Source organism: Mustelus asterias, chromosome 16, assembly GCF_964213995.1.
Source record: "Mustelus asterias chromosome 16, sMusAst1.hap1.1, whole genome shotgun sequence".
Lineage (NCBI taxonomy): Eukaryota > Metazoa > Chordata > Chondrichthyes > Carcharhiniformes > Triakidae > Mustelus > Mustelus asterias.
The window spans coordinates 47,141,709-47,155,605 of NC_135816.1; the positions used below are offsets into that span (position 1 = coordinate 47,141,709).

The window sequence follows — 13,897 nt, forward strand, 5'->3', positions numbered from 1 at the left end:
AAGTGATCAACTACATCTGAGTCACCAGTTTCCACATATAATTGAAGGAGGGAAGCAAATTCCTCCTCATGGCAGCGGGTATACACTGGGCGATATCCTGTGGCTTGGGTTTGGTGGCCACTTTTTAGATGGCTTTGCAGAAGTGGCAGTATGCCTACTTTATCCCGATACGGTGAGATGGTATCATTATCAGCGCAAAACGTGCAAATTGGGCTGCACAAAATTACCTCCATGAACCCAAACAGCCTTGAACTTTTCACTCTGCAAGATGGAGGCATGACTACTCACCTGACCTTTGCTGGGTCAGCTCAGCTCGCTCAACATCATGGCAACTCTTGCATAGCTTCCTACAGCCAGCACAGATCAACTCTGACCCACATCGGCCTTCAGCTGCTTATTATCACCAGCCCGAAGAAGAAACGGTGGGATCTACACAAAGCTAACTGGGAGATATACAGCAAGGCACTGGAAGGCCAGTGTAATCAAACAAGAGTCACAGCTGAGGTGGTGATAGAATGGGGTCATGATAGAAAGATGGAGGCAAATCGTCTAATTATGGTCTCTTCTGTCTGTTTTTTTATTAACCTGCTGAAGGCCTTTGTGCAGTCTACAGGACATTCAGTCATCTTTAACCTGGCCTCCTGCTTCTCCAAGTGATGCAGTGGCATTCTTACTGCGGTACGACTGTCAGGTTCCACACGCTGGTGGGAATGCCATTAAAGACTCCATCCAGCATGACCAAGGAAATTAGACTAACATTGTTCTTAGGGTTCGGGGAGCAGGGAGAAACATCTAGGGGGTGGGTAAAGAAAAATACATCCCACGTATCTTTAACATAAAAGACCCATGGAATTAAAGTTTAAAGTTTATTTATTAAAGTTTTTTTACAAACTTTAAAAAGATGTGCAGGTTAGGTGGATTGGCAATGCTAAATTACTCTTTAGTCTCCAAAGACATGTATTTAGGTGGATTAGCCATGATGAATGTGCGGGGGTTACGGGAATAGGGTCGAGGGAGGGCCTGTATGGATGCTCCTTTGGAGAGTCAGTGCAGACTCGATGGGCCAAATGGCCTCTTTCTGCACTGTAGGGATTCTATGGGTCTAAGATTGATAGAACATAAACCTCAGAAACAAATTACCTACCAATTAACTACCATTATATACGTGATAGTAGTTTGAATACCCGCCTTCCCCTCCCCACCCCATGTGGCACATAAGCTTTTTACAGTTGCACTGATGGTACATCAGACATTGCATTGATGGAAATTTACTCGTCCAGCTCCCATCAGAGCTGTATCATTTCTCGTGGGGAAAATTAAACTGCAGTACGTGATCTGTGTACTGCTGCAGAACATTAACACTACAGATAATGCAGCGCCATCCCTGGCAACTCTACACAAATGAACTGTAGTGTTTAATTATGACACAGTAGATTTTGTGAATTAATAAAGTGTGCTTTTAATAACTAATGGACCTTGGGGTTAAGTAGAAAATTTAAGGAATTCACTTAGCATTATAATTTTGTTCACCTAATTACCAGCCCTGCAGTGAGATTTGGTTTGTTTTACCAATGTGGAAGAGTGCACCAGCAGATTTTTTTTTTTGGAAATCTCTCAAACAGCTATTGTAAGCCCAGCTGTGTGGCATGTATCATCGCTCTAACAAAAAACATTTTCAGTCCCCCTTAGGCACTTCCCTTGTTTTCCTCATAACAGGAGCAAGGAAGAGAAATTCTTTCTGCGTAGATAGCTCCCTGCTAGATAACAAGAATTACTATGGGAACCTAATTTCCCTTCATTGCTAAAGTCATATCTTCCAAACACTTGCACAGTTGGTCAGCTAGCAGAGCAGAAAAATATTTACTTAAAAGAAAAGCCAACAAAGAAACTGTGCGTGAAATCCAAACACCTAAGTAGACATGACCGGCAAATGTCTCTGTGTGAAATAAAATTATGAGTCAGTAGATTTCACAAGGGAAAGAAAGCCTCCTCCAGACTTTCTGACTAATAGGTTCAAGATGTAGAGATGTATTGTTCTCCTGTTGATGGGTTGGAGGTAGAGTATGAATTAAGCCACCCATGTGAATCAACGGTTAACCTTCTACCTTTCCTTCCTGGAAATCTGATTAGCAAAGCAGGGAAAACTCACAGCAGTGATACTGCTACTAATAGGCACACTGCTACTGAGAAAGGAGGGAAATTCAGTCCTGGTTTACCTTTGAAGAGCCAGTCAAAGGGGTTCAGCCATTTTGGAATTGCATAGAATGCCAGATGTTTCAAGGAGAAGCAGCAGCAATTGCTCCAAGATTTTCAGGTATGTCTGTGGAGGTACTGCTAGTTAAAATCAAAATTAGCAGGAAGAGATTCTTGAGCACCAACAGCAGGAACCAGTGAGGCCATTAGAGAGTTGTTCAGACTGTTTCAAAGGAGATGGTGGAATCAGTGATGGGGATCTCCACTGCCATAAGAAATGCCACATAGTGCAAGATAAGAGTCAATAACATCTGAAGGATAGATAAGGTAAGTCAAGGCATTCTTGTTGATCAGATGTTCTATTATTCATGCAGAGGTCACTGAATTTCTCATCTATCGTCCTCTTTTTCAATCAGATATGAGGAAACTCTCTTATGAAAAGAGTAACATCTGTAAATCTCCCTGCATTATCTTTGCTAAACCTCATTCTCAGTCACAAAGGCTTCTGCCAATTCAAGAACATTCACTTAAAAAAACTTCCAACACTCACATCACACTGTGACAGGTGTATTGGGATATGGGTAACGCTAGAAAAGCCAGTGCCGATTGCCCTAGTTGAACTGATTTACAGAAGGTGGCAGTGAGCCACCTTCCTGAACCACTGCAAACCATGTTTTGACAATACACCCAGTTAGAGAAGGAGTATCTGGATTCTAACTCAGCAATGGTGAAATGAAGTCAGGAGAGTGTGGGATTTGGAGGAGAACTCGCAGTGGTGGTATTCCTAAGCACCTCCTGCCCTTGTCCTTCTAGGTGGTAGAGGTCACAGGTTTGGAAGCTGCTGTTGAAGAAGCCTTTATATCTAACCAATCTTTGAAGGAGTAACATTCACTATGGGGAGCCTGTAGATGTGATCACAGTGAGCAGTCTCACAACACTAGGTAAAGTCCAACAGGTTTATTTGGTATCATGAGCTTTCAGAGCGCTTCTCCTTCATCAGATGACTCACCTGATGAAGGAGCAGTGCTCCAAAAGCTTGTGATACCAAATAAGCCTGGTGGACTTTAACCTGGTGTTGTGAGACTTCTCACTGCACCCACCCCAGTCCAACACCAACATCTCCACATCATATAGATGTGATGTAATTGGATTTCCAGAAGGCATGTGATAAGGTGCCTCGTCAAAGGTTACTGTGAGAAATAAAACATATGGTAAAAGAGTAACATATTAGTAAGGATAGAAGATTGGTTGGCTGGCAGAAAACAACGAGTATGAATAAATGAATAAACTACTACTGTCCCTCTTATTCCATGGGCTCCAAGACATTGTTAACAAGCCTGTTGTCTGTGTCACTTCATCAAATGCCTTCTCAAAGTCCATTGCACGCACAGCCTTACCCTCATCAAGTTTCTCTGTTATCTCACCCTCTCTGGTACATTGTACATCCCTTTATCTTGAACCTAGCAGAGTGTCCAAAGGTGGCTTATCATATATTAAATTTAAGTTTATTTATTAGTGTCACAAGAAGGCTTACACTGCAATGAAGTTACTATGAAAATTCCCCAGTTGCCACACTCCGGCGCCTGTTCAGGTACACCGAGGGAGAATTTAGCAAGCCAATGCATCTAACCAGCATGTCTTTTGGATTGTGGGAGGAAACCGGAGCACCTGGAGGAAACCCACACAGAAATGGGGAGGACATGCAGACTCCTCGCAGATAGTGACCCAAGACGGGAATCGAACCCGGGTCCCTGGCACTGTGCAATAGATGTCATGTGAATATCTCATATATCTATTGACTCATAATTATATTTCACATATATAGATTGGAATATCCCGAGGGTAAGGGGATTGGATGGGGAGGAGTTCGTTAGGTGGGTTCACCTAATGAACTCCCAGTTAGGTTAGGACACAGCATGTGGACAAGCCTACAAGAGGAGAGGCTGTACTTGATCTGATACTGACCAATGAACCTGGACAGGTGTCAGATCTCTCAGTGGGAGAGCATCTTGGGGATAGTAATCATAACTCTATCTCCTTTATGCTTGCATTGGAAAAAGAGAGGATCAGGCAAGCTAGGAAAGCGTTTATATGGAGTAAGGGGAAATATGAAGACATTAGGCAGCAAATTAGAGTAGTAAATTGGAAGGAGGTATTCTCGGGGAAATGTACTGAAGAGAGGTGGCAGTTTTTCAAGGAATGTCTGTCTAGAGTTCTACAGGACAACGTTCCGAGCAGACAGGGAGGTGTTGGTAGGTTAAAGGAACCGTGGTGCACGAAAGCTGTGCGGGACCTAGTCGCGAAGAAAAGGAAAGTGTACAAAAGGCTCAGAGAGCTTGGCGAAGATAGGGATCTAGTTGAGTATACGGCTTGTAGGAAGGGACTAAAGAAGGAAATTAGGAGAGCCAGAAGGGGTCATGAGAAGGCCTTGGCAGGTAGGACTAAGGAGAACCCTAAGGCGTTCTATAAATATGTGAAAAGTAAAAGGATGAGACGTGAAGGAATAGGGCCTATAAAAGGTGAAGGCGGGAAAGTCTGTACGCAACCAGTAGAAATGGCAGAGGTGCTTAATGAGTATTTTGCCTCGGTTTTCACAGAGGAAAAGGACCTGGTGGATGTACTGCGGGCTTGCGGTGGACTGAAAAAATTGAGTATGTGGACTTTAAGAAAGAGGTTGCACTGGAATCTTTGAATGGCATCAAGATAGATAAGTCGCCGGGTCCGGATGGGATGTACCCCAGGTTACTGTGGGAGGCGAGGGAAGAGATTGCAGAGCCTCTGGCGATGATCTTTGCGTCGTCGATGGAGACGGGAGAGGTGCTGGAGGATTGGAGGATTGCGGATGTGGTTCCTATTTTCAAGAAGGGGAATAGGGATAGCCCAGGAAATTACCGACCGATGAGTCTAATCTCAGTGGTTGGTAAGCTGATGGAGAAGATCCTGAGGGACAGGATTTATGAGCATTTAGAGAGGTTTAGTATGCTCAAGAATACTCAGCACGGCTTTGTCAAAGGCAGATCGTGCCTTACGAGCCTGGTGGAGTTCTTCGAAAATGTGACCAAACACATTGACGAAGGGAAAGCGGTAGATGTGGTTTATATGGATTTTAGCAAGGCATTCGATAAGGTCCCCCATGCAAGGCTTCTAGAAAAAGTGAGAGGGCATGGGATCCAAGGGGCTGCTGCCCTGTGGATCCAGAACTGGCTTGCCCAAAGGAGGCAGAGAGTGTGTATAGATGGGTCTTTTTCTAAATGGAGGTCGGTCACCAGTGGTGTGCCCCAGGGATCTGTTCTGGGACCCTTGCTGTTTGTCATTTTCATAAATGACCTGGATGAGGAAGTGGAGGGATGGGTTGGTAAGTTTGCCGATGACACGAAGGTTGGTGGTGTTGTGGATAGTCTGGAGGGATGTCAGAAGTTACAGAGGGACATAGATAGGATGCAAGACTGGGCGGAGAAGTGGCACGTGGACTTCAACCCAGATAAATGCGTAGTGGTCCATTTTGGCAGGTCAAATGGGATGAAGCAGTACAATATTAAGGGAAAGACTCTTAGTACTGTAGAGGATCAGAAGGACCTTGGGTGGAGGACTACCTCTTCCCCGCAGGTGGAGGAGGTAGTTAAGAAGGCGTATGGTGTGCTGGCCTTTATCAATCGAGTGATTGAGTTTAGGAGTCCGGGGATAATGATGCAGCTATATAAGACCCTCGTCAGACCCCACTTGGAGTACTGTGCTCAGTTCTGGTCGCCTCATTACAGGAAGGATGTGGAAATGATTGAAAGGGTGCAGAGGAGATTTACAAGGATGTTGCCTGGATTGAGTGGCATGCCTTATGAGGATAGGCTGAGGGAGCTCGGTCTTTTCTCCTTGGAGAGACGTAGGATGAGAGGAGACCTATTAGAGGTATATAAGATGTTGAGAGGCATAGATCGGGTGGACTCTCAGAGGCTTTTTCCCAGGGTGGAAATGGCTGCTACGAGAGGACACAGGTTTAAGATGCTGGGGGGTAGGTACAGGGGAAACGTTTGGGGGAAGTTTTTCACACAGAGGGTGGTGGGCGAGTGGAATCGGCTGCCGTCAGTGGTGGTGGAGGCAAACTCAATAGGGTCTTTTAAAAGACTCCTGGATGAGTACATGGGACTTAATAGGATGGAGGATTATAGGTAGGCCTAGAAGTGTTGTTCGGCACAACTTGTGGGGCCGAAGGGCCTGTTTGTGCTGTAGTTTTTCTATGTTTCTATGTTTCTATATGCATTTGCTGGTTATATCTACTTAGATAATAGGATTTTACACTCAGTTTCCTTGTTGACTTTTCTTTCAAGTAAATATTTTGCTGCTTTGAGAGTTGACTAACTGGAAAGCACTTAGACGATATGGGTTGAGCAATGAAAGGAAATTCACTTCCCACTGTAATTCCTGTCACCTTGCAGAGAATCGTCTATTCAGAAAAAAAATCCTCCTCTTGGCCATGTTGTAAAGTAAAACTAATTTGTATTAATATATATAATTTAGAATTGTGAACCTACCTTTCATTGTGTCTTCAGCAACATATACAACAGTCATATTTTTGGCAAATTCTGGTGGATGTTGGGCTGAAGCTAAAATTAAAAAATAAACAATGGTAAACACCAGAAAAATTACTTCAATGTAAGTGAGACATTTTTATAGTAAATCGAAAGATAAATATACAAACTATCTGCTGCTGTTGTAGTCAATATGGAACTGGCTTTCACCTGAAGATGACAATTAAAATCTTTCTCATGGCAATTGCATGTAATAGTGGCTGGAAATTCATTTGTGGCCATTGTCAGGTTGAAATCAAATTGTTTCAACAACTGACCTGTCTGAACTGAAGGGCAAGAGGACCACACAGTTTTAATGTTCCACTATCATCAGGAGCTGACCAGAATACTGCATGTCATATCCCAAGAGGCAGTTTGACAACCTCAACGAGGAACTCAGTCGGCTGGAAAACTGGCTGAGTCCATGGCTGGGGCAAAGATGTGACTGGAGGCAAGGGGAAAGAGCAGGCCAGTATAAGCCAGTAATTTTTACATGGAACCAAGAGAACCACTCCTGCTCCTCCTCGCTCCACACTCAGGCAGATTTCTTAAAGTTTAGTGTTTCTTCTGCAATCTTTTTAATGAATATGTTGCTTTGGAAACTGATCCGTCAAAGCTTTATTTTACACAGACTCTGAGGATTTTTATTGCTCAACACAGTGGAAGGATCCTGCATCAGGTACACAGTCCTTCTCCGTGCATTTAAACTTGGCCAGCACTGCTTTCAAGTGGCGAGCAGGAATGCTGGGAGCAGCATGGTCAAATATAATTGCAACCATGCTATGAGTCAATGGGCCCTTTTTTATCATTTTGATTCTAAGTGCTGGGTGGACTTGAAACTGTCGCGGTGGTGGGGGGTGGGGGTGGGGGGTGGGGGGGGGGGGGGAGGTGATTCTCCCAAAAATGCTGAATTGGTGGGAAAACTGATCCACATCAGTTTTTTCAGTGCAGCTTCTCACTTGAATCTCCCCACTCTGTGCAATGCAGAGGTCCCAATCGTGCATATCATTAAAAACCCGGGGTGGGGGAGTGGGGGGAGGGTTGGGGGGAGGGGGGAGGTGGGGGAGGCCTATTAGCACCGGAGTCTGACAGCTCCGGAACTCTGCACATGCACAGTACTCCCGATCTGTCAGGTTCCCTGTTTGCTGACCAGCTCAATTGCAGGCCAGCCCAGGACCACCGCAGTGCTGCCCCTCCAGCCTCCCCATGCAGAGTGGCAGCGGGACCCCCCCCACTCCCACCAATCATCCTTAGGCCCTGCCCACAATAGGTCCCGTCCCCTTGGTACTGCCCGATGTCTGCTGGACAGTGCCAAAGTGCCCCCCTGGACATGGACACTTTGCCCGCTGGGCAGTGCCAGGGGGCACAGGTTGGCACTGCCAGGGTGCCCATGCCCAGGAGCACCACCCCCCCTCCCCCCACTGACCAACTCCCGGGGGGGCCTCCTTCACTTCAGTGGAGTCTCCCGCTAGTTCCCTGAACGTGGGGAGTTACTCTAATCCCCGCCGGAATGAAGTACTCCTGGTGGGGTGGGAGATGCTATCAGGGCCGGCACGGAACGGATAATCACATTGAAATGACATTTAAATTACATTTGAAACATATTCAAATTACTTACTTCACTTCCCATCAGACCCCTGTGCGTTCCCAGCAGCGCCATTTTCTTCCGGTTGGGAGATGCGCGCGGGTCGTAAATACCCACGAAATGGCTGACGCACGCATCTCCCAACCTGACCCACCAGAAAAGTTGCAGGTTGCAATGGGAGAATTGGGCCCTGGGAGGTGTTTCAAGTCTGGCTTTTAGATCCGTTCTCAGGCACCCCCATATGCACCCTGCCTGCCAAAATATCAGCGATTCCAAATTGCACTGCAGAAACCTGTGGGCGGGGCTTTGCACGTCCGAAATCCTGCAGCTACGATCGGCGCCTCCAACTGCGCATGCACAGAAAAAAAATAGAATGCGGCCCCCCTACCACATCCCTCCCGGGCCGGATAATACCTCCCCTGGCCCCCACAGACATTGCCCCATCCTCACAACATTACTGACCCCCTTATCCCCCCCACCCCCTCCGCCACCCAGACTGATCGCGGCCCCCTCCCCCCTTCCCCCCCACTGATCTCAGGCAGAGTGGCAGTGGACCCCTCTTCCCCCTCACTGCTCACAGGCAGAATGGCAGCAGACCCCCCCTTCCTCCACCCCCCCATCAATCTCAAGCAGAGAGCCATCGGACCCACTCCCCCCCCCCATCCCCCCTCCCACCCCAACTGATCTCAAACAGAGACCCATCGGACACTCAGCACTTACCTCCTTGCTAACAGGTCGCCCGAATCGAACTTTTGTGGAGCATGTCTGTTTTGTGCCGATTCTGGATGGGCGAACACAGTGATAAAGAGGGAAATGCCGGTAAGGTTTGGTGTGCAGCCCATTAAGTCAATTTAAATGCGTGCAAATGCATTTAAATGGCTGTCGTGCCCGTTTCGGGCTTTGGTAAAGGGGGAACCGGCGCAGAGGTGGGCACGGATCGCGCTACTCGCCTCACGCCTGACTTTATCAAGTTTTCACGCCTGAAAACGGGCGCAAGGTAATGGTAAAATCAGGCCCTATGTCACAAATAAGAGCCCAGCTTGTGATATTGGACTCATAAGTGTCCTTTTCCCATTTTAAAAGCATGCATTGAGCATTCAATTTCTACACAACTTCCATTGCAAAGTGCTATCTGGATTGTTTCCAAAAACAGCACGGAGTAATGTTCTCTATCTTCTAGCTACACATCACCACTTCACTGGTCTGCCGTAATCGACTGTCAGGAAAGAATTTAATTGTCTAAGTTCTCAATTTAAATTTAATATCATACCTTCCAGAAATAAGGAGAAAACTAAAAGAAGACTGCAAAATATTTTAAGCGCTGACATCTTCTGCAAAAAAAAATAATTATATTAATTATTTTTCATTTCTTACGTTATAACTAAAAATAGTTTAACATAATGCAAAATTCTAAATTTGTGTTTGAGGTAAACGCTACTTGAACAATCAAATAAGTAATTTCATTTCACACAAATAAATGCTTTCCACAAGAAGAAATCTTGTAGAAATTTATGGTGCTCATTCAACAATTCTAGAACACTGATTAAATATTTATTCTATATTGTATCTGTTCAAAACAACATGCTATGAATTTGTGTCAGCAGTAGAGACTTTCAATAGTTCCCAAAAAAATGCTGAGCATTTAATTTGGAAATTGAATTGCACTAACCGATATCTACTTATATGACAACACAGCCAAAGAGGTATATTGAAAGTAAGTCTTTGAGATCTAAAGACACATTGAATCCATGATCTGACGGTGGTGTCCAATACCTGCATATCTTTGTATTATTGGCACACTTTGGCATGTGACACTCTCTATCCCATCGTCTATGTCATTAGTAATTAGCAAATATGATTAATAGTTGAGGCCCAACATGAATTTCCATGGGTCACAATTGAAGACATAATGACAATCAGAATAATAAATAAAAGCAAAATATTGCAGCCACTGAAAATCTGAAATAAAACAAAATGCAGGAAAACCTCAGCGGGCGTGACAGCATTTGTTAAGAGAGAAACAGAACTAACATCTCAAGTGAGATTTTCCAGTCATGCTGCCCCCAGGACCGGAAATTCCCGCCCGAAGTCAATGGACCTTCTCAGGGTCCGCCTTCGCCCACTACGATTCCCGTGGTGGGCAGGAGAGGAAATTCTGCTCTTCGAGTCTAACATGACCCTTCTTTGGAACAGAATTAGCGTATCTCTCCATTATCCCTACTCTCTCTCGTTCTCCTGCCAATCAGTCAAATTCGTAACCAAGTCAGTAATTTGTCTCTAATTCCAAGAGTTTCAATGTAGCTAAGTCTATTATAAAGGACTTTATTGAATGCCTTCTGGAAATCTATGTAGAATAACATCCATAGACATTTCCCTGTCCACTACTTTAGTCATCTCTTCAAAAAATTCAATCAAATTTACCAGGCATGACCTACCCTTTAAAAATTCCATCCTTGCTCCTTCTGATCAGTGTTACAGTTTCAGTGTTTAGTCACTCTATATTTAATTATAGATCATCATAATTCATTTTTTTTCACAATTATTGTCGGAAAAGAGAATGATCAGAAGCAATGTGGGTCATGTGGACACAGATGGTGATGGTATAGTCAATGAAACTAGAGAAATAACAAACATGTTATATAACTACTTTGTGACGTTAGTTCCAGTAGAGGAAGTAGATAACATGGCTGACACCCCAAAGAAATTAACATTGAATTTGAGAGGAACGAGGTGAGAATTTTCTCTTTTTATAGTTCTTACTTTTTTGCCCTCCTTAGCCGTTCTTCATTTCTCACCCAATCTGTGTTACTTTTTGCACGCTTTATCATGTAGGTTTATCTTATCCCTCACCTCTTTTGTTGGCCGTAGTTTTGTTTTGTGGTAAGTGAAGCTCTTGTCCTTTAGGGACATAGCTTGGTTCAGTGTCATGATTAATTCCATTTTGTTTAAACACTGTCAATTTTCCCATTAACAGATTTGTCCAGTTTTCTGTGGGCAGTCTTAACTCATCCCATTTAAATTGCCCAATGTTAAATCCAGCAGCCATTTCAGGTTTGGGCCTTTTAAACACAATATTAAATTCCATCATATTATGATGGTGATAAGATAAATGTTAACACACCATTTTGCTGTTAACTAAATCTGACTCATTGCTCATTATTAAATCTAATATAGACTACTCCCTGGTTGGTTCTTGGGCATGTGGTTGCAGAAAACTATCCTGAACACATACGAGAAATTTGCTCCTTTAAACATGAACTAGATTGCTTGCCTGTAATTATCCTTAGCAGTTGCCTTAAGCTAAGCCTCTGTCTGAAGTCCTGCTAGACCCATGACCATAGCAAACTACCAGTTTAGATTCACTCTGTCCCTTGCTTTAATTATCGCTTATATCAACCAACAGTTTGAAAATATGAAAAGAATACAACCAACAAAAAAATAGTACAATTTCGTGGGATTTCCTGACAGGTTTTTTTTTGGCATCCCATATCTATGTAAAAGTTAAAATCCCCAATAAAGCCACTTGACCATATGGGCGGAATTTTCCCACCCTGCCCACTATGGGAATCATAGTGGGCAGAACAGAAAAGGTGGCGGATCTTTTAAATGTCTGTTGATTTGCTGCTACTTCACAGCTGCTCGAGGACCTATTTGCCCATCTTTCTCACTTGAAGACTGCATTTTTAATGGTTATTCAGAACATTCAGCTGCTGAGGCATATTTAGTGTGAGTTTTACATCAACACGTACACCAATGGAATTCAAATAAGCAGGAAACCCATTTGATTTGATTTGATTTATTATTGTTGCATGTATTAGTATTGTGGTGAACCATCGTTGGTTCCCACTAGATAGTACTGAGCCAGGGTCTGGCCAGTACTACAAGTATGTATATATGTTGCTGTTGGGGTTAGGGATGGGTTGTCCTACTTGTTGCTGTTGGGGTTAGGGTTGGGCTGTTACACCTTGTATTATAGTTATTATGGTACATCCCAGTTAGGCTCCGCCTCCTGGGAGAGGTATAAAGGTCACTGCTCTGTCTGGGACCCCTCAGTCTGGGATCGTGTATATACTTAGTAGCTTTGTTGTAACAGCAAATAAAAGCCTTTATTTCCTGAGCATCTCAAGCCTCGTGTGTGATAACGCGCATCAAGTATACAGTTAAAAAGTATTGTTTCTTATGTGCTATGCAGACAAAGCATACCATTCATTGCGAAGGAAAGAAGAGAGTGTAGAATGTAGTGTTACATAGCTAGGTTAGAGAGAAAGCTTAACTTAATTCGAACTACGTCCATTCAAAAGTCTGACAACAGCAGGGAAGAAGCTGTTCTTGAGTTGATTGGTACATGTTCCCAGATTTTTGTATCTTTTTCCCAATGGAAGAAGGTGGAAGAGAGTATGTCCAGGGTGCGTGGCATCCTTGATTATGCTGGCTGCTTTTCCAAGGCAGTGGGAAGTGTAGACAGTGTCAGTGGATGGGAGACTGGTTTGAGTGATGGACTGGGCTTCATTCACGACCCTTTGTAGTTCCTTGCGGTCTTGGACAGAGCAGGAGCCATACCAAGCTGTGATACAATCAAAAAGAATGCTCTCTATGGTGCTGCTGTAGAAGTTGGTGAGAGTTGTAGTGAACATGCCAAATTTCCTTAGTCTCCTGAGAAAATTCAGACGTTGGTGGGCTTTCCTAACTATAGCATCCGCATGGAGGGACGAGGACAGGTTGTTGGTGATCTGGACACCTAAATACTTGAAGCTCTTGACAATTTCTATTTCGTCCCCATTGATGTAGACAGGGGCATGCCCTCCACTATGCTTCCTGAAGCCGATGACTATCTCTTTCGTTTTGTTGACATTGAGGGAGAGATAATTGTCATCGCACCAGTTCACTTCCACTACATACTGCCAGTGCCATAAACTTTTTAGAAAGGGCCAATACCTGTGTAACTCACTTCAAGAAAATTCTAGGCCTTCATTCCCTTTTCTCTCTACTTTAATAATGGTGAAAAAAATTAAACTGTGAAATGAAGTGTGAATTAGGCACTGTTTTCCACACTTTGCCACTATAAAAAGCAGCAACAGCGATAAAACAAACGCTTAAAAACATCTACTGATAGTCCTGAACCATCAGGAGTGCTAATTTACATTGCTAGGAAACACTTCAATGGATTCAGAGCTTCTAGTGATGTACCCTTTCAAGCAGAGTATAACAAGTTTCCATAGCAACCGACAGACATAAATGTTCTGCTGCTTTTTTCAAATGCTTCAACACTTTAGTTCAAAGTTTTATTGATTAGTGTCATGAATAGGCTTACATTAACCCTGCAATGAAGATACTGTGAAAATCCCTTAGTTGCCACACTCTGGTGCAGAGGATTTTAGTGAGCAATTATAAATAATAGCTACAAATTACCACTACATTTTCTATGAATTCTTTGGAACCATTACTGTGTCTGCCCAACAAATATTTTAGAGGATACAAGATTTCAAACGGAATTGGAAGGTTTAATGTAATTTCTTTAAAAAGTTTTGATAAAAATGTTTGAAGACATTATATTAAA

The 13,897-nt window shown here is 43.7% G+C and overlaps 1 protein-coding gene across 1 annotated transcript in view; it reads right to left on the bottom strand.

Moving 5' to 3' along the window:
• cdhr2 (cadherin related family member 2) overlaps positions 1-13,897 on the bottom strand; it is a 135,799-nt gene that overhangs the window by 97,243 nt on the left and 24,659 nt on the right. The window contains exons 2-3 of the mRNA XM_078231042.1: positions 9,611-9,671; positions 6,720-6,791 (exon numbers count right to left, since the gene is read on the bottom strand). Coding sequence (XP_078087168.1) covers positions 6,720-6,791; positions 9,611-9,668 — 130 coding nt within the window. The 5' untranslated portion in view covers positions 9,669-9,671. The remainder of the gene's footprint in view (positions 1-6,719; positions 6,792-9,610; positions 9,672-13,897) is intronic.